At 49.2% G+C, this 19,678-nt stretch overlaps 1 protein-coding gene across 2 annotated transcripts in view; it reads left to right on the top strand.

Moving 5' to 3' along the window:
* Positions 1–18,965, top strand: part of ABCA1 (ATP binding cassette subfamily A member 1) — a 140,703-nt gene extending 121,738 nt beyond the window's left edge. For both annotated transcript variants that reach the window (XM_074994608.1, XM_074994609.1), the window contains 16 exons: positions 420–494; positions 1,043–1,212; positions 1,737–1,914; positions 2,872–2,987; positions 3,082–3,226; positions 4,471–4,594; positions 5,346–5,475; positions 6,992–7,112; positions 7,719–7,781; positions 9,157–9,263; positions 9,900–10,041; positions 10,962–11,096; positions 12,462–12,565; positions 12,766–12,858; positions 13,065–13,308; positions 14,744–18,965. In XM_074994608.1, the coding sequence (XP_074850709.1) occupies positions 420–494; positions 1,043–1,212; positions 1,737–1,914; positions 2,872–2,987; positions 3,082–3,226; positions 4,471–4,594; positions 5,346–5,475; positions 6,992–7,112; positions 7,719–7,781; positions 9,157–9,263; positions 9,900–10,041; positions 10,962–11,096; positions 12,462–12,565; positions 12,766–12,858; positions 13,065–13,308; positions 14,744–14,884 (2,088 nt within the window). In that variant the 3' untranslated portion in view covers positions 14,885–18,965. The remainder of the gene's footprint in view (positions 1–419; positions 495–1,042; positions 1,213–1,736; positions 1,915–2,871; positions 2,988–3,081; positions 3,227–4,470; positions 4,595–5,345; positions 5,476–6,991; positions 7,113–7,718; positions 7,782–9,156; positions 9,264–9,899; positions 10,042–10,961; positions 11,097–12,461; positions 12,566–12,765; positions 12,859–13,064; positions 13,309–14,743) is intronic.
* Positions 18,966–19,678: the final 713 nt, after the last annotated feature.

Below are 19,678 nucleotides of genomic sequence, written 5' to 3'. Positions count from 1 at the left end.
AGACTGAGCAAGCCTCAGCCCGTCCCTCTGCACATGCTGGAGCTTGGCACAGGAAGGAGTCGAGGCTGCTGATTTCCTGGGAGGGTATCTGGGAGCTCCTGTGCCAGGAAAGTGGTCTGGGATTGTGCTGGCTAGTTGCCACCCCGCACAAGACAGCGCTGGAGTTCCTGGGGGCTGTCTCAGCATCCTGCCTGCTTTGGGGTCGTGGCAGGAGGGCAGCGAGGGAACTGCCTCCAAGCACCGGGACTGCAGTTCAGGGGCAGCGTGAGGCCTTTACCCCTTCCCCACCCCCCAGGCAGCGCCTCAGTAAGTCACCTCAGGTCACGCGGGAGACGGGCGCGAAGACAACAGGGTGAGTCGGGTCCGTAGCCCGGCGCTACAAGGAGCGCAGCTAACGCGCCCTTGTCTGCTCTTCACAGGGCAGCTCTGGAGACCAGTTCCTCAACAGACTGGGCAGCTTCATGAAAGGGATGGACACGAAAAACAACGTGAAGGTAAATCCAGCCTGCCCGCGGCCGTGCCTGATAGCCAGAGCCAGGCCCCTGCCTTGTAAACCGCGCCTTGGCGTCTAACCAGCAGTGCCCTCGCGACCGGGAACGGTGCATCAGAACAGAGGGAGTCCGCCAGCAGCGCCAGCACTGCCCCTCCTCCCAACGTGGGCCCCAGTCCATGGACTCCAGCGCCTGCTGGGTTGGGGCTTGGGAATGAGCAGGTTGCGGCATCCACCTGCTGGCAGCCGAGAACCATGGGGCGTGCGTTCCCAGCATACCTGGGCCGTGTGCGTTTGTTCACACGGGACCTCCCAGGTTCCTCATATGAATGGAAGTGTCCCTTCCTCCCTTGTACAAGGCTTGCTGCTGCCCGTGACAAATTGTGCCACTGAGGTGGCTGACCAGAGCTAGGAGAAAGGGAGAAAGCATCAGTACCTCTTCCCCACTCCCCACCTCAGTGGTTTATCTCTCTGGCCCCCTGGACACGAGGGAGCCTGTCGCATAGCAGCCATGGCTGGCAACCCTGTTGAGGCTGGCGTGTCGCTTCTCAGGTTTGGTTCAACAACAAAGGCTGGCACGCCATTGGCGCCTTCCTGAACGTGATGAACAATGCCATCCTCCGGGCCAACCTCCAGGACGGCGAGAATCCCAGCGCCTACGGGATCACCGCGTTCAACCACCCGCTCAACCTCACCAAGCAGCAGCTCTCCGAGGTTGCCCTGTACGTCCTCGTGGGAATGTGACCCCTGGGTTGCTGGGGACAGGGGGCAGGGGGCCTGGGGAAGGGAAGTGGGGAGAGAAGACAGTGCCTTGGAATGAAGGCAGCTGGAAGAAATGAGTGTTGGGGGAGAGAGGCGGGTACGTGAAAGAGCACAGGGCCGAACGGCAGGACCTAACGTTAACTGGTTAAGCGCTGTCATTTAACCAGGCAGCTGTTTTAACATCACTAGTCCAGATCCCCTAAGCTGCAGTGCTGCAGCCCCTTGCTCGGCTGAATCTTGGGTGGAATACGCATCGGCTGGAAAGCCCTAGGCTTTCCCTCGTGGTTAGGCGTGCGTGAACGCCCTCTCATTCTTCGCCCGCCCTAACGACGCCCTTGGAACAAACACACTTGCCACAGAACGTGGCCCACCCAGATTCCCGCTGCGTAGAGTTGGGCCCCAGCTCTGGTTCTAGAGCTCATGGGCGCTGGCGCTGTCTGGAGGGAGATCCTGGCAGTAACGTGCCGCCACTCTGGTTTCCCAGGATGACCACGTCGGTGGACGTGTTAGTCTCCATCTGTGTGATCTTCGCCATGTCCTTCGTCCCAGCCAGCTTTGTGGTGTTCTTGATCCAGGAGAGGGTCAGCAAGGCCAAGCACCTGCAGTTCATCAGCGGCGTGAAGCCCGTGATCTACTGGCTGGCTAACTTCGTCTGGGATATGGTGAGGTGGCCGCATGGGAGCCCCGGGCTACAATGCGTGTAGCAGGCCCACTGCTGCGAAACCAGAGCCAGCTTGGGCCTGCTGGGCTCAGGCCTGGGGTGGGGACATTATCCCTGCTTCACAGAGCTCTCTGGGAGGAGCAGTGTGAGTCTTCTACAGGCCCTAAGGAGGTAGCTCTGATGAGTGTTCTGGTGCCTGATAGCACAGACAGGCAGCTCCTGCCCCCGCTCCACCCACCTGGATGCCCTGCCAGTGCCGCGTTTCTCTGCCTGCGGAGCTGGACATCCCTGGTATCAGCTGGTGCAGTTCCAGAGTCCTGGCTGGGCAGATGGGCTCATCCGTTCACATGGAGAGCTCCCGCTTCCAGGGGAACTTACTGACAGTTAGATCGTGCGGAAGATTCTACAGTGTGCTCAGGGCACTGTGCTGGGACTCAGCACCCCCAGGGCTGATTCCCCCCTCTGCCGCTAGCTGGCCTGTTCTGTGACCATGAGCAAGTCACTTCCCCTGGCCTGTGTCCCCTCCTGCCTTTTGTCTCATCTTGTAATCCATCATTAGCTCATCAGAGCAGGGCTGTCCCTTTGTGCCTGTCCAGAGCCCAGCAAGAGAGGGGCCCCACACGTGAAAGACTTCACCACGTTATCCAGCGACAGCGTGACAGATAATTGTGACAGTAATAAGGAGCTTGACTTGTTCCCTGCATGTAGTCTAACCCCCAGGGCACTGCAGTTCACCCTAGAACAAGCACCTGGTACATTTCTGGTGCTGGACTAAGGGCGAGATGGAGCAGTGGGGAACCACCTGTCACCACATGCAATGCGCTCGTTTATTTTCTGAGCAGATACCATCACACTTACCATTCCCTTTCCATATTTTCATCCTGGTTTCCTCCACTCAGATGCTTTTGATTTTTTTTTGTTTTGTAAGTAACCTGGAGCCATTTCTCCCTCCTTCCAGTGCAACTACGTAGTTCCAGCCACCTTAGTCATCATCATCTTCATCTGCTTCCAGCAGAAGTCGTACGTGTCCTCTTCCAACCTGCCCGCCCTGGCCCTTCTCCTCCTGCTCTACGGGTACGGCTGCATCTCCCACGGAGACCCGGGAGGCCCCAGTGCATGGCATGCTGGGAATGAGCCTGTCTTAACACTGTCCCCTTCTGCTCATCAGGTGGTCTATCACACCACTCATGTACCCAGCTTCCTTTGTGTTCAAGATCCCCAGCACGGCCTACGTGGTGCTGACCAGCGTGAACCTCTTCATCGGCATAAACGGCAGCGTGGCCACTTTCGTCCTGGAGCTCTTCACTAACAACGTACGTTCCCGTTGCTGCATCGCCGACCGCCCCACCGCTGCTGCCTTACATTTCCCTAAGGCCAGTGGCTCCCGTCCTGGGGCCTGCGGGGGTCCGTGAGGGTATTGCAGGGGGTCCATGAACAAAACGAAAGATCAATAAAAAATTATCATAGCAAACAGGTTCTAAATAAAATCCAGAGTTACGATCAGTTGTTATTTTTAACTTACACATCTTCCCATAGGGTCATTAATTGCTGTTCAAAAACCTATGCTGTGGCTTTTCATTAATGAAGTGTACATAGCCGCCAGAATTGCCTTTGATGGGGGGGTCATTGGAGGATGACTGGGAACCAAGGCCTTTGGCTGTATCTCCAGGCATTCGGGGGCACAATAACTAGGGCAGGAGGTCAGTGGGGCATGTGGCCCAGCAGACCCCACTTCAGCCAGGTGTGGAAGTACGTGTGTGGCTCTGAGCACACAGACTAACGGATAATTCGGAGCATAAGCTTTGGTGGGCGAAAACTCAAGTTATGCCTACGAAAGTTTATGCTCCAAATTATCTGTTAGTCTATAAGGTGCCACAGGCCTTCTTGTTGCTTTTGCGGATATAGACTAACTCAGCTACCTCTGTGATATTGAAGCACGTAACCAGTCCCTTTGACATCAGTAGCGCCACTCCCATGCCGTGCGCAGGGGGCTTAAAACTGTTCTGCTGGTCCTGGTTGGCAGTCAGAGGGCCAGAGGCGGGCTTGGTAGCGACTGAGCACTGTGCAGAGAAGTGAAGCTCTGTTCCCGCGGCGTGGGAGCGAAAGCTGGGCTCGGAATACCAGCGCCCTGCCTCTGGAGACCTGGAGCGGGGGAATGGGTGACTCACGCCTGCTTGGCTTTAGTGCAGCTGGTGGCAGTCTGGAAGATTGAGGGTGCCAAGACAATACCTGGCAACCCCATCCCTCTGCCCTGTAGGTTCACCTCAGGCATAACGTCTGAACGGTGGACAGTGCCCCTTGGGCCAGACCTCCTTTGAGGTGTTGGCGTGGGCAGTGCTCAGTAGCAGGGGGCCTCGGAAACACAGTTACACCCAGGCCCAGAGCGTTCCCCCAGGGTTTGTTTGTCTGTGCTGTGCTGTGCCGTCAGAGGCGGTTGGTGGTGCTGGAAGGGAATTCACAGGATGGGTTGCGCTCAGTGCACCATATCTCCCTGCTTCAAATGCTCTGCCGAGAAGCTGCTGAGTGGCTGACTTGTGCTTGACTTTCATTCCGTTAGAAGCTGAACAACATCAACGACATCCTGAAGTCCGTGTTCCTCATCTTCCCCCACTTCTGCCTGGGGCGGGGACTGATCGACATGGTGAAAAATCAGGCCATGGCCGACGCTTTGGAAAGGTTTGGTAAGTGACCTCCCGCAAGGTGGGATCCACATCAGCGGGACACTAGGGCCTGAGCCTGGGAGGTGCTGAGTGCCTCCCATGCCCAGTGAAACCACTAGGAACTGAGGGCACTTGGTTCACAGGGCCTGGTAAGGTTGGTGCTCAGCTACCAATAGTGAAAACCGCACAGAGCTTGCTCTGAACTGGCCAGAGCCTGTAGCTGTCCCGTCTGATTTCTGACCAGGGCGAAAAAGGGAACGGTGCTCGGCTTCTCGGCTATCAGGGAGTCGGATGATTTTTTAAAAACACAAAAGCTTCGTTGTATGAAATGCAGCCTCAAACTGAGAGGAAGTTGAGCGTGTGACGAAGGCGCTGGAGCTGGGAGTCAGGAGGACTGGGGTTTCAGTTGTCTGTGTGCCCTTGGGCAAGTCACTTCATCTCTTTGTGACTAGTTTCCCTTCTCTAAAATGGGCATAATGCATCCTTTCACTGTCTGCTCTGTTTAGATGATGAACTTCTCAGGGCATGGCCTGTTGTTATCACTACGTGCTGCGCCTTGCACAACGAACACCTCTGTAGTAACATTCTAGAATATATGCACATGCCTTGTGACCTTACTATCATTCTCCTCTTTCCCCGGAACGTCACCCTCTCATTGCCTCTTGTCTAAAGCGAGTCTATAAACTGTTCCAGGACAAGAGACTTTTGGCCTAACAAGGGTCTCCCCAGCCGCTGTGCAAAGCTGACTGCGTGCTTTTGCTTTTCCACACAGGCGAGAACCGTTTTGTGTCCCCTCTCTCCTGGGATCTGGTGGGACGGAACCTCTTTGCTATGGCTGTGGAAGGAGTCGTCTTCTTCCTTATCACGGTGCTCATCCAGTACAGGTTCTTCATCAAACCAAGGTGAGCTCATCTCTGCAGCTTATGTCTGCATTGTGGGCTGGTGGGGAGAGACACACAGAGGCCTTTGGCTCTGACATGTCGGTGGGATTCAGCAGGCCCTGTCATATGGCAAAAGGCTCCTGAGACGACACACCATCAGCAAGGGCAAGTCACCCTTAGCGGCCGTATGTAAATGATGGAGCGTGTGCAGCTAGCCATTGGGCCAGCTCATTGTCAATGCACAGTGGGGTGCTACTGTGCAGCCAGACCGTGTAAGCAGTGTTCCCTGTAAGCTGAGTGCTTGGGCGGTTGCCCAGGAGAGATTCGGGTGCCGCCCAGCTGATAAGCAGAGCGCCCACAGTGGACCGCGTGCGTTTCTATTGGTGGTGCACATGTCAAAGTGTATTCTGCTCATGCACGGGAAAAGTTAGCGGGGACCCTGCCTGTGAGTCCTTTGTCCATTTACCTGAGCAGCAGCAGGAAGGGGCCCGCACTCTGCAGAAATTCTAGTTCAGAGCCATCAGACTGTCTCCCCTCTATGTCCCAAGCCAAACAAATCCGCCTGAAAAAGCCATGGGAGGCACTCGGAGAAAGGACATTTCGGTCCGTTGTAAGATTTTAAACGTGAGCAAACCCTGGCTGGGCGACACTGGGTGAACCCAGCTACGGTCAGTAGCCCAGGAGTCTGCTGGGCCTCAGGAGTCACAGGCCTGGATTTAGCAGTGAGGCTTTTATAGAATCTGCCACCAAACACACAAGCATTGTCCACAGCTGAAGCTCACCAGCACCTGCAGGGTCAGCATATGGCCTGTGCAGGAAAGCCTGCTTAGAGGGCAGGGCTGTCTTTAGAGTACACAGCTGCGTAGGGCACCTGAAAATTTGGGGGGCCATATTTTCGGGTGCCCCTACACAGCTGTGTGTGATCATGTGCTTGTGGTGACCCTGACCACCTGTCCACTGGTTCCCCTCTGGCCCAGACCCACTCCCACCACCAGCTGCTCTCTTGGACACCAGCAACGGGGTTCCTCTCTCCCTACCACTTGCCTCCCATCCTTGTGCTCCTGTTGGCCAGCCGGCCACTGAGCTAAGGGCTCCCTCCTGCCACACTGTGGTTTGAGAGCAGCTCTCCATCTCTGAGGTTCTGCCCCAGCCCCAGGGAATCCCCAGCGTCCAGGAGGAGCCCTGCATGGCTTGAGGGGGAGACCTGGGGGTGTGGGGACCTGAGGGAAGCCATAAGCCCTGATGGAAGCTGTATGGGGATCGCCAGGGCAGGGCACTGGGCAGCCTTAGGTAACTCGCTCAGGGTCCCATAATTGTAAGGCTGGTTCTGTCTGAGGGCCGGGAAGTTACAGACGCCGCTTGCTGGCCTTTTGCACAAGGCTGACTAGCAAACGCCAAGGGCTTCCCCCCAGGTGTTCTGTTTGGCTGCTGGCGGGTGACTGACAGCTGCCGCAACCTCTTTCATTTCTGACACGCTCCCCTGGGATACCTTCTTCTCGTCCGTGCCACGCATTGGTTGTCTTGTTCCCCTGGGAAGGCCTGTCAGTGCCAAGCTGCCGCCTGTGACCGATGAGGATGAGGACGTGACCAGGGAGAGGCAGAGGATAATTAGCGGTGGCGGCCAGAGCGACATCCTCGAAATCAAAGAGCTGACCAAGGTGAGAGTGGGCTGCTCTTGCCTCTCTAGCTACACTGGGGCTGGCGCTTCCCTCCCCTCCCACCCCCCACCCAGTGTACCCAGGTCCTGAGCCAGAGCCCGGGGGAATCTATGGGAGGACTCCCACTCCTTTCAGTCACGTCAAGATACATTCTGTTTACAGCCTTAAAATGCAGTTCGCTTCCAGGAGGTGAGAGGTGCTGCTGGATGGCAACAGTGTGTCTGCGTCCACATCCACAAGCACACACCTTGCACAGCCGGGCCACGCTCTCCTGCATTACAGTTCCTTCCCCAATCACACCCTGAGCCAGGCCCTCTGTTCAAGTCAGCGGAACTACCCCAGCTAACACCAGCTGAGGCGCTGGCCGTGTGTGCCTGAGTGCGGACCTCAGAGCCAGTTCTCCCAGAAGTATGGGCTCGTATGATTTGATGCAGTGGGAAAAAGGTTAATCCTGTCCCACTGAAAGCTAATGAGAGCTTAGCCAACAAGTCCAGGGAGATCAGGACAGGAGTCTCAAGGATGTCTTGGAGAGTATGGGGGGAGGGGCTCCGACTCCACCCCGCCGCTTGCTTCGTTATTCTCATTCATTTGTATTGTCTGTTTCAGATTTATAGAATGAAGAGAAAACCAGCTGTTGACCGGATCTGTGTTGGAATCCCTCCAGGGGAGGTAACGGCCCACTTGTCATACAGATCTCTGTCCCATTTCACTTTGCTATTTCCGAGCAGTGGGAGGCAACAAACGGGATATGAATGGAAATCCTTGAGGTTTCCATTGCAGTGAAGAGGAGACATGGCCTTGTGTTTAAATCTGTGCCCAGCTTTGGCATGGACTTTGGTGTGACCTTGAAAAATCACTAAGCTCTCAGGCAAACAAGGACAGTAGCACACCTACACCTAACTGGAGGTCACAGGATAACTACAATAGTATTGGAGGCTGTTCCTCTAGGTCAGGGGCATGTAACCTAGGCCTCTGGAGTCCTTTAAAGACTTCTTTGTGGCTTCCGATGCTATAATTGCAAAGTTTAAAAAAAACCAAACAACCTCCTGGTTATTTTCAATAAACGGTGAACACCTAAGAACACCAAAATGAACAACTCATATCTAACGAAACAAAGCAGCAGAAATGTAGCACTTTAAAGACTAACAAAATGATGTATTCGGTGATGAGCTTTCATGGGACAGATCCACTTCAGATCAATTTCATTTCCAATACAGACTGACATTTGTAAGTACTCAGCACCAAAAGGAAAAAAAAATGCAATACAAACTGACAAATCAAATTGGATAGATGGAAAGGGCTGAGAAGGTGGGGGAAAGTTAATTGTCCTGTCTGAGATAATTACAAGAATCAGAGGAAGGGAAGCAGTCCCTTGTAAACTCATATCTAAATAGCAAACCATGTGTAATCTTGAAATGTTAGATAACTCCCCTAGCGTCCCCCAGAGAGAGAAAAGGCTTGTGAAAGAAAATCAGGACAAAACTGGTACAAACACACACACGTAAAGTGTGAGGAAATAGAATATGTAAAAAGTTTGTGACCATCCTGCAGTAAACACCTATCGCATTACAAATCATTGTGTGTGCACTGTTCTTAAAATAGGGGTCACCAAAAGTCTGGTTTGATGTTATTTATTAAGGATCATCTCGAATTCACATGCATTGCAGCTCTTGAATTATTGACTTTTCTTACTGAATTGGAAAAAGTGGCTCTTTTTGCTATTTTGGTTGCTGTCTCCTGCTCTCGGTAAATTGCTTTTGGTCCCGTCTCCCTTCCAAATGATTTGAGTTTGAAACTGAAGTTCAGAAACTCCCTATGAAAATGCAGGAGAAGATGGAAAAGTCGCTGTCTGAATGGGGGATTTCAGGGTTAATTTGTCTTGCTGATTCCAGATCAGATTTGCTCAGGTTTAGACAGAAAGATGGTTGTTATTTATCCCCTCTCTCACCCTGAGCTCTGAGAGTTCAGGGATGATTTCTGGCCTCATGCGTCACTGTCAGGAATAAAAGGTTCTGCAGGCTCATCTGCTCCTCAATGTTTTCAGTGCTTCGGCCTTCTGGGAGTGAACGGTGCTGGCAAGTCGTCAACTTTCAAGATGCTGACTGGAGATACGGATGTGACGGGAGGAGAAGCTTTTCTAAAGGGAAACAGGTGAGAGGAAGACATGACGACTCTGCCCTCTGCGTTACACCAAATAAAATCCTCTGCTCCCTTCTTCCCCGAGGTTCAAATTCCACGGCAGATGTAACCCCACTGATTTTGCTAGACGGGCCCCTGCTTGCACCAGGGCTAGCCCTGCACCCCTTTTCCCCATCCTAACGCTGAGCGTGTGCTCTGCCGACTCAAGGTCACGGGGTTACCCAAAGTCCCCAGTCCCTTTTGAAAGTGGGGCACAGAGCTTGTGCACGCAGCAAGCGATGGCGCGAAACCCCAGCACATCAGCTTGCTGCGTAGGAACGTCCCACACAGAGACTGCTAGAGCGCAGTGAAAGTCCCAAAGTGGGCAGGGCTTAGTGCTGGCTCTGTGCTGCAGCAGGCTGCGTAGGACGTCACTGCCTCGTAAGCTGGTGCAATATAGAGTCGCATCCTGGCTTGCCACACAGCAACTTGCTGGTAGCCACGCCCATAGGCACTTCAGTTACTTAAAAAAATTGCCTGTGCCCCACCCCCCGCCCCGCCCCCAACTTGCACGTGCGATCCAGGGGCTATTCTGTTTTCTGCTCCAGCCCCTTGAAAAGGCAGCAGGTGTTAAACAACCTTAACAATGGATCTTGTGTCGCTTTACAGCATCTTGTCTAACATCCAAGGAGTCCATCAGAACATGGGCTATTGCCCTCAGTTTGACGCCGTGAACGAGCTGCTGACCGGGAGGGAGCACCTGGAGTTCTTTGCACTTTTACGGGGTGTTCCCGAGAAAGAAGTCTGCAAGGTACACCCTGATTGCACTGGGTACCCTGTTTTGCTGGCATGCAGGCCACTGCTTGCTTTGCGCCTCTGGACAGGCTAGGGAAATTGTCAGATGCTGTATTTTTTCAGTGCCAAACAAGCCTTCTGCTTGTTTACTCTTACGTAGGACAGCTGTGTCCTGCCTGGAGCAGCTGATACTGATACACATGGGTTTCAAGTCAGTTAAACCCTCCCTGGGCTTTTCCTACTGGTCGCTATTACCCCTAGACTGTCTGTTGCCTTAGGGAGTGCTTATTTAGGGATAAATGGTGGAGCTTTTATTCCTGGTGCCGATTATTTAGTCTGAGGAACAGTCCTGTTGAGCTCAACTTAAGGGGGTTGCCATTCTGGCCGTTCGCCTGTTATAGGGACTACACCGTGATCCCTTGAACACTGATGTTGTGCTGTTCCCAGTGCTACAGCAATCATCCAGGTCCTCGGTACCATCAGCTGTCTCCACTTGTTCCCGCTCTGCTGCTGTCTTCTCCTGATCTCAGCAGTGTGCACCATCTACATCCGAAACATAGTAGATCTTCATAGAGCACTGGTTTGAAAATACTAATGAGCCGTAGCTGGGTCAAGGAGCTGTGCCCATTTACACCCACTGAGGATCTCCTCCAAGAGGTTTCAGGGCCTTCATCTGCAGGGATAGTAACTGCGAGTACCTTGAGGAGTCTTGGGCCATTTCCTATGAGCCCACAATGAGTCATGTTTCTGCAAGTCCCAAGAACCAGTAGCTCGCCACCCAGTGAATGGGCTCTGAGCAGTATCCAATGATTATGCTGCATGCATCCATTTTTGCAAATATTTGTCTTTTTTTCCGGTGATTCTTTACTTCCCAATGCAGTAGGTCCCACCCATTGATAGCAGGTCAGAAGATCATGGTGCCCTTTCTTCCTGTAGGTTGGTGAATGGGCGATTCGGAAACTGGGCCTTGTGAAATACGGAGAAAAATGTGCCGGAAACTACAGTGGAGGGAACAGGCGGAAGCTCTCCACTGCTATTGCCCTGATTGGTGGCCCTCCAGTGGTGTTCCTGGTGAGTTCAGAACTGTTCTTGTATTAACCTCTTTTTCCATTAAAAAATAACAGGACTGATTCCTGTTCCCATTGAAGTCTGTGGAGTTTTGCCCTTTGGCAATGAAATATACATTTAAATACATAAAAAGTCATTTGCATCTGCAAAGATCTGATTTATATGTGCAAATGATGTAATTGCAAGTGCGAATACCAGGCAAAATATGGCCTGAAGTTCAGGCTTCTGTTTTTGGACATTTGTTTCAGTGAGTTGTTTCCAGTTACTCTGGCATGGCCGTCTAGATTTGGACAGTAAGAATTAAAGCCGATGGCCTATACAAAGCTCCCTTAACTTCATACAAGTTCTGTGCATAGACAGATCATTGAATCCAGCTCTTGTATATGTGAACAGTTTGCAAAAAGCTTAGATAAGAAAGGTTCTATCTTTTGTGAATTACTGAACGGTAGCTACTAAAATCCATAGTCTGTGAAGAGTTACACATGCTATTTAAACGAGAGCTCACTGATTGTTTTACATTGTTGAAATTGATGACTATGTTCTGTAACTAGAGAGAAAATTGACAACTTTCACAAAATTTGTTCCCCAGATTTTGACCAACAATAAAAGCAGATTTTACTAAGGTCGGGGGGGGGCGGAAATTATATTTTAAATTCTGGAAAAAAAAAGGAGAAAAGTGTCTGTGAAACTTCTTTTAAACTTTTCTAGTAAAAGTCATTTGAATGGGTCTGGTTTTCACTGTTCACAGTTACACTACACAGTGTAGTAGTTTTCATGGCTGCCTTCCAAGCAGTTGGTCCAGGTTCACTTCCCAGCCAATGCAGTCTGCAACTCAACTATTCCCATTCTAGAACAACACGAGTGACGAAAGGTCTAGAAAACATGACCTATAAGGAAAGACTGAAAAAACTGAGTTTGTTTAGTTTAGAAAGGAGAAGACTGAGAGGGGACATGACAGCAATTTTCAAGTACCTAAACAGGTGTTACAAGGAGTGGGGAGAAAAATTGTTCTTCTTGACCTCAGATGATAGGACAATTAAAAAATGAGCTTAAATTGTAACAAGGGAGGTTCAGACTGGACATGAGGAAAAACTTCCTAACTGTCTGGATGGCTAAACACTGAAATAAATTTCCTAGGGAGTTTGTGGAATTTCCCATCATTGAAGATATTTAGGAGCAGGTTGGATAAACATCTATCAGGGCTGATCGAGATGGCACATGGTCCTGCAATGAGGGCAGGGGACTGAACTTGATGACCTCTCAAAGTTCCTTCCAGTTCTAGTGTCCTGTGATTCTATTTTGTACACGGTGACCGTGTTTGGCAGCACCATGTTAGCGTATAACTCGGTTTATAACTGTAACTTGCAGGATGAGCCAACCACTGGCATGGATCCCAAGGCACGCCGCTTCTTGTGGAACTGTGCTCTGAGCATCGTCAAGGAGGGGAGATCAGTGGTGCTCACATCTCACAGGCATGTATTGGCCATTACAGCTGCGTAGCTACGGCACTGCATTTCTCCAGTCTGATTTAACTGGGGGGTAGATTTTGAAATCTGACCACTCCCCGCAGTTGCTTCCTTTCTGTATGTGCCGGTGGGCCTACGTGGTGGCAATGGCCCCAGGGAATGCATGCCATGGGCTGGGTTCATCTTTTTCTCCTTTGTCCCCCTAGCATGGAAGAATGTGAAGCCCTGTGCACTCGCATGGCCATAATGGTCAATGGGCGGTTCCGGTGTCTTGGCAGCGTCCAACATCTGAAGAACAGGTGAGTGCTTTCAATGTGCTCAGCCCTCAGTTTGTCCGAGGGCCTGTGTTTCTAGGGCTGGGATAGGGACGTGCTTTTCCCCCTCCTGCAGTTCTTCTGTTGCTTTCTCGTTGTTCTCTCTGCTCCAGGAAACGGTCGTGTATTATAAATGACTCCCCTTTTCCAGAGTGACTCACGTAAGCTGCTCTGCTTGCTGCCATTTGCAGGTTTGGAGATGGTTACACGATAGTGGTGCGAATAGCGGGGGCGAACCCCAACCTGAAGCCCGTGGAGGAATTCTTTGGGCTTGCCTTTCCGGGAAGCGTCCTGAAGGAAAAGCATCGAAACATGCTTCAGTACCAGCTGCCATCCTCGCCCTCTTCCCTGGCTAGGATATTCAGCGTCCTCTCCCAGAACAAAAAAAGACTCCACATAGAAGACTACTCCGTTTCTCAGACTACACTTGACCAAGTAAGTTTCTTATGTGTTGTGATCCGAATTCTCTCCTCATTGAGCTGGGAAACCCTGAGTAACTCCACTGACTGGAACAGCAACGAAGGGTCCTGTGGCACCTTATAGACTAACAGTCTATAGTCTGTTAGTCTATAAGGTGCCACAGGACCCTTTGTTGCTGTTACAGATCCAGACTAACACGGCTACCCCTCCGATACTTGACTCCACTGACTGGAGTGAAGCCACTCCAGCATGTAACTGGGAGCAGGGTTTGGCCATTTGTCCTTAGCTGAGCATTTCCTGCTTGGCCATTGTAACAAGTCAATGAATCGCACCTTTGTAGAAAGGCAAAAGGGATACCTGTGTGGGGACCGATGGATAGAAGACTTAGGAGACCTGGGTTTTGTTTCCCCACTCAGCCACTAGCTGCACAAGTCACTCCACCTCTCTGTGCCTCAGTATCTCCATCTGTAAAATGGGGATGATACAGGCTGCTTTTACACAGCACTTAGAGCTCTACTAATGAAAAGGGGCTGGAATGCCTGCTTGCCTTGCAGTGGGCTTCTGAGGCAGAAAATCTTGTTTATAAAAGCCTGGGAAATCCTCAGCTGGAAGGCACCACAGCAGTGCAAGGTACATAACATGCCATAAACATGTGGTATTTAGAAATGCACAGTGCATAGTATTGTAAAAATGCACAGCACTTCAAAATTTGTAATCTGGCACTGCCACAAGATGGCACAGAAGCGGGCAAATGTGTGCAGCTACCATGGCCGAAGAGCTCTGTGTTGAAAAGGTTTCCACTACCGGCCCTCAGGGACGATGCATGACACAGAGGCTCTGCTCTGGAGGGCAGCAGCTCAGGGAGGGAAGACAAGAGTGTTCAGAAGCAGCGGGTGAGAGAGAGGAGCAGAAGGAGGCAGGTTGGAATGAGGGGGGTGAGCAGATAAAACTGATCTGAATGAGAAGGGGCAGTGGGAAAGGTGGTGAGGCCTCTGGATGTGCTTTTGGCTGTGTGGCCCAGTTTTGATTTTTCCACCTGGGCTTTTCTTCTGTAACTAGTTTAATTGATGAAGAAGTAGCTGCTGGACTTAATGCAGCTGCCACTAAAGCCAGTGGGACTTGTCATTGATTTCACCTGGGGGCAGAATTGAATCCATGGCAAACAGACAGTTCACAAAAAGCCCAGTTTATAGCAGGGAAACAGCCTGGACTCAGCAGACCCCCGAGTGACTCAAGACCAGTGTTCCCTGTAAGCTGAGTGCTTGGGCGGCTCCCCTGGATTTGGGTACATCCAGCTGATTATTAGAGTGCCCACAACTGGTAGCATGTGCTTTTACTGGTGCTGCACATCTGTACATGCCTCAGCATGCATCACCTAATTCATTCTGCACATGGCTGGAAAACAAATTCGAGGAAACATGGCTCAAGATTTGACCCTTTCCTCTTGTAGGTATTCGTAAACTTTGCCAAGGACCAAAGTGACGATGACCACACAAAGGACATGTCATTGCACAAAAACCAGACTGTTGTGGACATTGCAGTCCTCACTTCCTTTCTGCAAGATGAGAAGGTGAAAGAAAGTTGTGTGTGAGCTACCCTAGCCAAGGACGTGGCTCCTGTTGAGCCAGAGGACAAACCAGCCTACCTTCCTTTGCATGGAGCAGGACAGTCCCACTGGGGAAAGCTAGAGGATACAGAGGGCAAGACGTAAACTGGACGCTCTACTGATAACCATTCAATGCAATGCAATTCAATGCAATGAAAACAAAATTCCCTTACAGAGGCAGTGCCTCTCAGAGTCGTTGCCTTGTTGTACTGTTCTCAAGTGAATGACTTGAATCTAGTTCCTTACAGTGTAACTCTGTGAAACTGTAGTCCGGAACCCATGAGATCCTGTGGGCTTTCAACCACACTGTATTTCGTTCCGACACAGCATAGTTTTCCTAGGGTTGCAACAATCGTTCATTGAAGAATCGTGGCCAGTGATTATTTATTGCTATGTTAAAGGTGTGCACGTTCGTGCTCTTTTAATTGTTTTTCATAGCGGGAGTGGGATTTCCCTGGTGCTACATCCATTGCCGGCAATGAATGCACCGAAACAGTCAGTGCCAACCAGTTACCAAAAGGCAGTGTTGTGGCCTTACTCTGTGGGGTGAAAAAACCCACCTGACCAGCTACTCTGTAAAGGTCTTTTTAGACAGGTGGAGGTCAACTGCTGGTAACCTTATGCCACGAAGCACAGTGCTTGTCAATGGCACACACATTTGATAATCTGTCTCATCACCTGCTACAGTGGTGGCGGTGTGCATAATGTGAACCTTGCAATTGCATGGGACAGTCCCACTAGCATTGTGACCAATCACCTGCTCCCTCATTAGCCAGCCATTGTGTAGTTCAGTATCTTCCTGCTCCCTGTGATGTCCCACAGTAGTGCCCCGTGGAACGCTACACTAGCAGAGGGCAGTGGATGAGAAGCACAAGCAGTGATTGGACCAGAGCAGCCAACTCACTGGCTGTATATGCTGCTAACACCAAGAGTAAATTATAAAACAGCAAGACAAGTCATTTTGCTATGTTGTGTCTCTTCCTTGAATTCCTGTTTCGCAACAGAAAGGTAACCAGCATCTGAAGTTCATTATTGCTTTGCTCAAAGGCGGTGTCATTTCTGGCTTTGGCACTTAAATCTGAAGAGATGTAGATTTTTCTTCAACCATATTATTTCTATGTCCTTAAGCGGACAGCATAATTAGGGGTTTGAAATGCTTCGATGAGATCTGTAGCCACAGTGTAGTTTATTACATTATGCCTGCATTGCCTTGCTCCGTTTTCAGTGATAACTTTGTCATAGGCATGTATCATGGTCTGTGCTCATTCTAGATTGTGTGTTCTACCAGGTACCTCTCTATCCCTAGCTCCAGTTACAACAGTTTGCCTGAAACTCTCCTACATGAAAATTGAGCTCTGGTTGGATTAATGTGATGTACTTTCAATTATTAGGTGAGCCCTAACTGCAGAATATATGTTTGCTCATGTGGGAAACCATTTTGTTCACGTTCCTCTTGAACAATTGGGCACCTAAGTCCCAACACCGCAGTGACAGCACTCAGTAAGCTAAATTTCAGTATTTGACAAGCAAAAAAGTTTATTATGGTGAGAATCACTGAAATACTCTCTTGTCCAGCTCGCCATGGGCGCAACTGGCACTGTGTCCCTCAGGCTCCTCAGCTGTGTTCCATCACTTACACCAGGCATCAGCAAGAGACGCTTTATCACAGGCTTAACTCTAACCACATGAGCAGCCCCAGTGACTTCAATAGGACTAGTTGGAATTAACATCCCTTGCTGAACCTGTGCCTCTGTAAGTTATTTGTTGCCTCTTGATGCTCCCCCACCGTAACTTGATTTTTTTCGGTAAATGCACTGAAGTTTTTTTCAGTAAATGCTAATTTATTTGGAAAGTGCCATGAATGGAAATTCTCATTTTAGCAGCATGAAGCAATGTGATGATTATTTTTGTACTTCCAGGCATCGTTTGTAGCATTGAAACATTTTGGTATTGTATTAAATGCAACACATAACCCTTTACATAATCTCCCAGTCCTCTCCATATTCCTGCATTGGGATAAAACAAAGTAACCTACAGTGCCACAGAAGTGCCTTTTACGTCCTGGATTCATAGTTTAATCTGCAGAATGTTGCCATAGCAGGGAAAAGACAGAAGGGGTTAGCATCTCACTTGTAAATCTGTATTGTATTTATCAGAACTCAGATGTCCCTACAGCATTCTCCCAGAGAGATTAATATAGACTAAAAATGTACATTATATCTCTAGGAACAGAGGCTGTTATAAATATTATGCTCAGTCCCACAGCTGTAAACATATGATGCCCAGGGCTGTAGGATCAAGGCTAGGATATGATTGTTCAGTCGATAAACACACTGACTACTAATACCTCCATAAACCTCCACGGTGGCACTAACTGATAATCGCAACAGAAATATGAAAGCTGTAGACGGAACTCTTCGATGCACAGAACTCTCAGTGGAAGAAGAATGTGGGATGTGCAAGTTTGAACCCATAGCAAGGAGGTTGATTTTAAACTCCCCTCCTTGCCCCGAGACGGTGGATTTTTTTCCTTGGATGTATGATTTCACTTGCAGCCGACAGAATGTGTACGCACGATGTGCTCATTTCTCCTGACCCTGCCAAAGAAGAAAGCCTTGAAGATCCCTAGCACACTGGCTGCCTTCTATAATAAAAAAAGAGACGTTACAGCAAAAGTTGAAGGTAAAAGGAATATTTCACAACCCTTCGGTCCCTGGAGAACTGCGACTTAATTGCTTTTTTAATCTATGTCGAATCCAACCTGTGCCACGCAGTTCTCACAGAGTGCTCTCTCACTCCCTGAAATGATTTCAAATGACTTTTTCTTCGGCCCTTGTAGTTAGATGTCAGGTAAACATATCCAAGTGCCACATGTGTTACCACTCTGACAATGGAACTGCATTTAGGGCATTTATGTGTTTGAAACAGTTACCACTTACTGTATGCTATTAAATTGTTGCATCCCTTTTTTGTAGTTTATTTGTAGTTCAGTAAGGACTAGACACATTATTTTTCTCCATGATAAAGTGCTTTTCCTCCCCTTCCTGATGGATTCCCTCTGAGCCCCCACACAAAAGTACAGTTGGTCCTTCATTCCAAGCACTTTATGCTATCTGTAATGGGATCTATTTTTGCACTGGAATATCTATTAACTTTGCAAAATCTAGAGAGATTTCACAACAAAACTGTTAAGTTAAATCCTTCAGTGGACATTTTCATTAAAATATATATATTTGTATTTGCTAATATCTGTTTGTGAAGTATTAGGCATTTTAATTGCCTTGTATTAAGTCAAAAATAAAGCTATAACAGCACCGTTCATCTACAAAACGTTGCTGTGATGCATTTACTGGTTGGTTGGAGCAGTGCTATTAATCTGTGCTCTTGTCTATGTTTGGTTTGTGATGTGAGCGCCCACACACGAAGTGAAAAACTCTATTACACATTTTAAACCATGAACTAAATTGGTTTAATCCTCCTTTAATGAAAGCAATATTAATATAAGCTTTACATCTGCCATCCAGTACCATACCAGATACATCTTGGTGTCCTGTGCCACCTAACTCATGGTTATTAAAACTTAGGTCAGAGCTGTTCAAAATTAATACAAGCAACCCAATGTATCGGATTCAAGTTTCACAACCTAATCCAGGGCTTGATTTTAACAGAGGAGGAACTGATCTCTGATGAAGTCACTCTCTACTGGGTCTAACTTTGGACCTATCATCTTGAGGATAGTGCAGATGCCTTCTGTGTTGCAGGATACGGCAAGGGGACTATTATAATTGGCCACGTCAATCAGGGCCAGTCGACACTGCATAGTTGCCTGAGGGATGTGACATAAGACAATGATTCTCCCCTCACTTTGATTTTAAAACCAGGCTTTGGTTGTAAGGCTTTATACACAAATTTAGGTATTGGTTGTCTGAAGTCACTAATTAACACCTTGACAGTAGTGCTGGGGGAAATGCTTTGTAACCATAGGATTTTGTTTTTATTCTCAGACAGATGAGAGCTGAGGGCAACGTGCTACACACTCAGTGACTCCTTCCAGCAAGTTAAGGAGCAAGGTTACAGCTCTGCAAGCCGCGGATACCAACATGTAGAGCCTTCAGGATGCTGTTTATATAGAGGTACTGTAACCTCTTGGTTGAAAGACCAGGATGAGCTTTAGGCAAGTAATATGGCTGCATATAAGATGCAGAGCGTTAATCAATTCCTTTATTCAGATTTCAACTTTACAGTCTGACAAAGCTTTCTCCAAAGTGTAGCACAAATAGTTGGCAGACCAGTTACTCTGACAGACAATCCACAAAGAATCTCTGAGAATTAATCAGCGCATTGATAATCAGTTTCAGCACAACAAACAAATATTTGTATGGAGATGTGAACCATGCCACTTACTGTTCAGACGTAATTGAATAGTGAGGTCTGGATCCATATTAGAAAGAATTTAAGTGAAGTGCAATACAGTAGTTCAAATGAAAAAAAGTTTCTCCTGATATTTAAGATGAATTCCTGATATCACCTCTTATCCAATTTTACTGCAATATTTCTCATAGCTAATTCCAACCTCATTGCAATTGTATTAGTAATAATAAGTCCAAGCAGACACACTGTGGGATGTACTGTCAGCATGCGAAACCTGGGTTAGGATTCCTGCTTCTTTGGGCAACATACAGTAACCGGGAACACAACCTTCTCAGGACGTAGCAAAGTACATGATGCAGACAACAACTCTCTGATCATCCTTGCGCAGGCACAGCTGTGAGCTTTGGA

Source organism: Carettochelys insculpta, chromosome 5 (genome assembly GCF_033958435.1).
Source record: "Carettochelys insculpta isolate YL-2023 chromosome 5, ASM3395843v1, whole genome shotgun sequence".
In the NCBI taxonomy this organism is placed as follows: domain Eukaryota; kingdom Metazoa; phylum Chordata; order Testudines; family Carettochelyidae; genus Carettochelys; species Carettochelys insculpta.
This window is presented reverse-complemented; position numbering and strand designations above follow the sequence as displayed.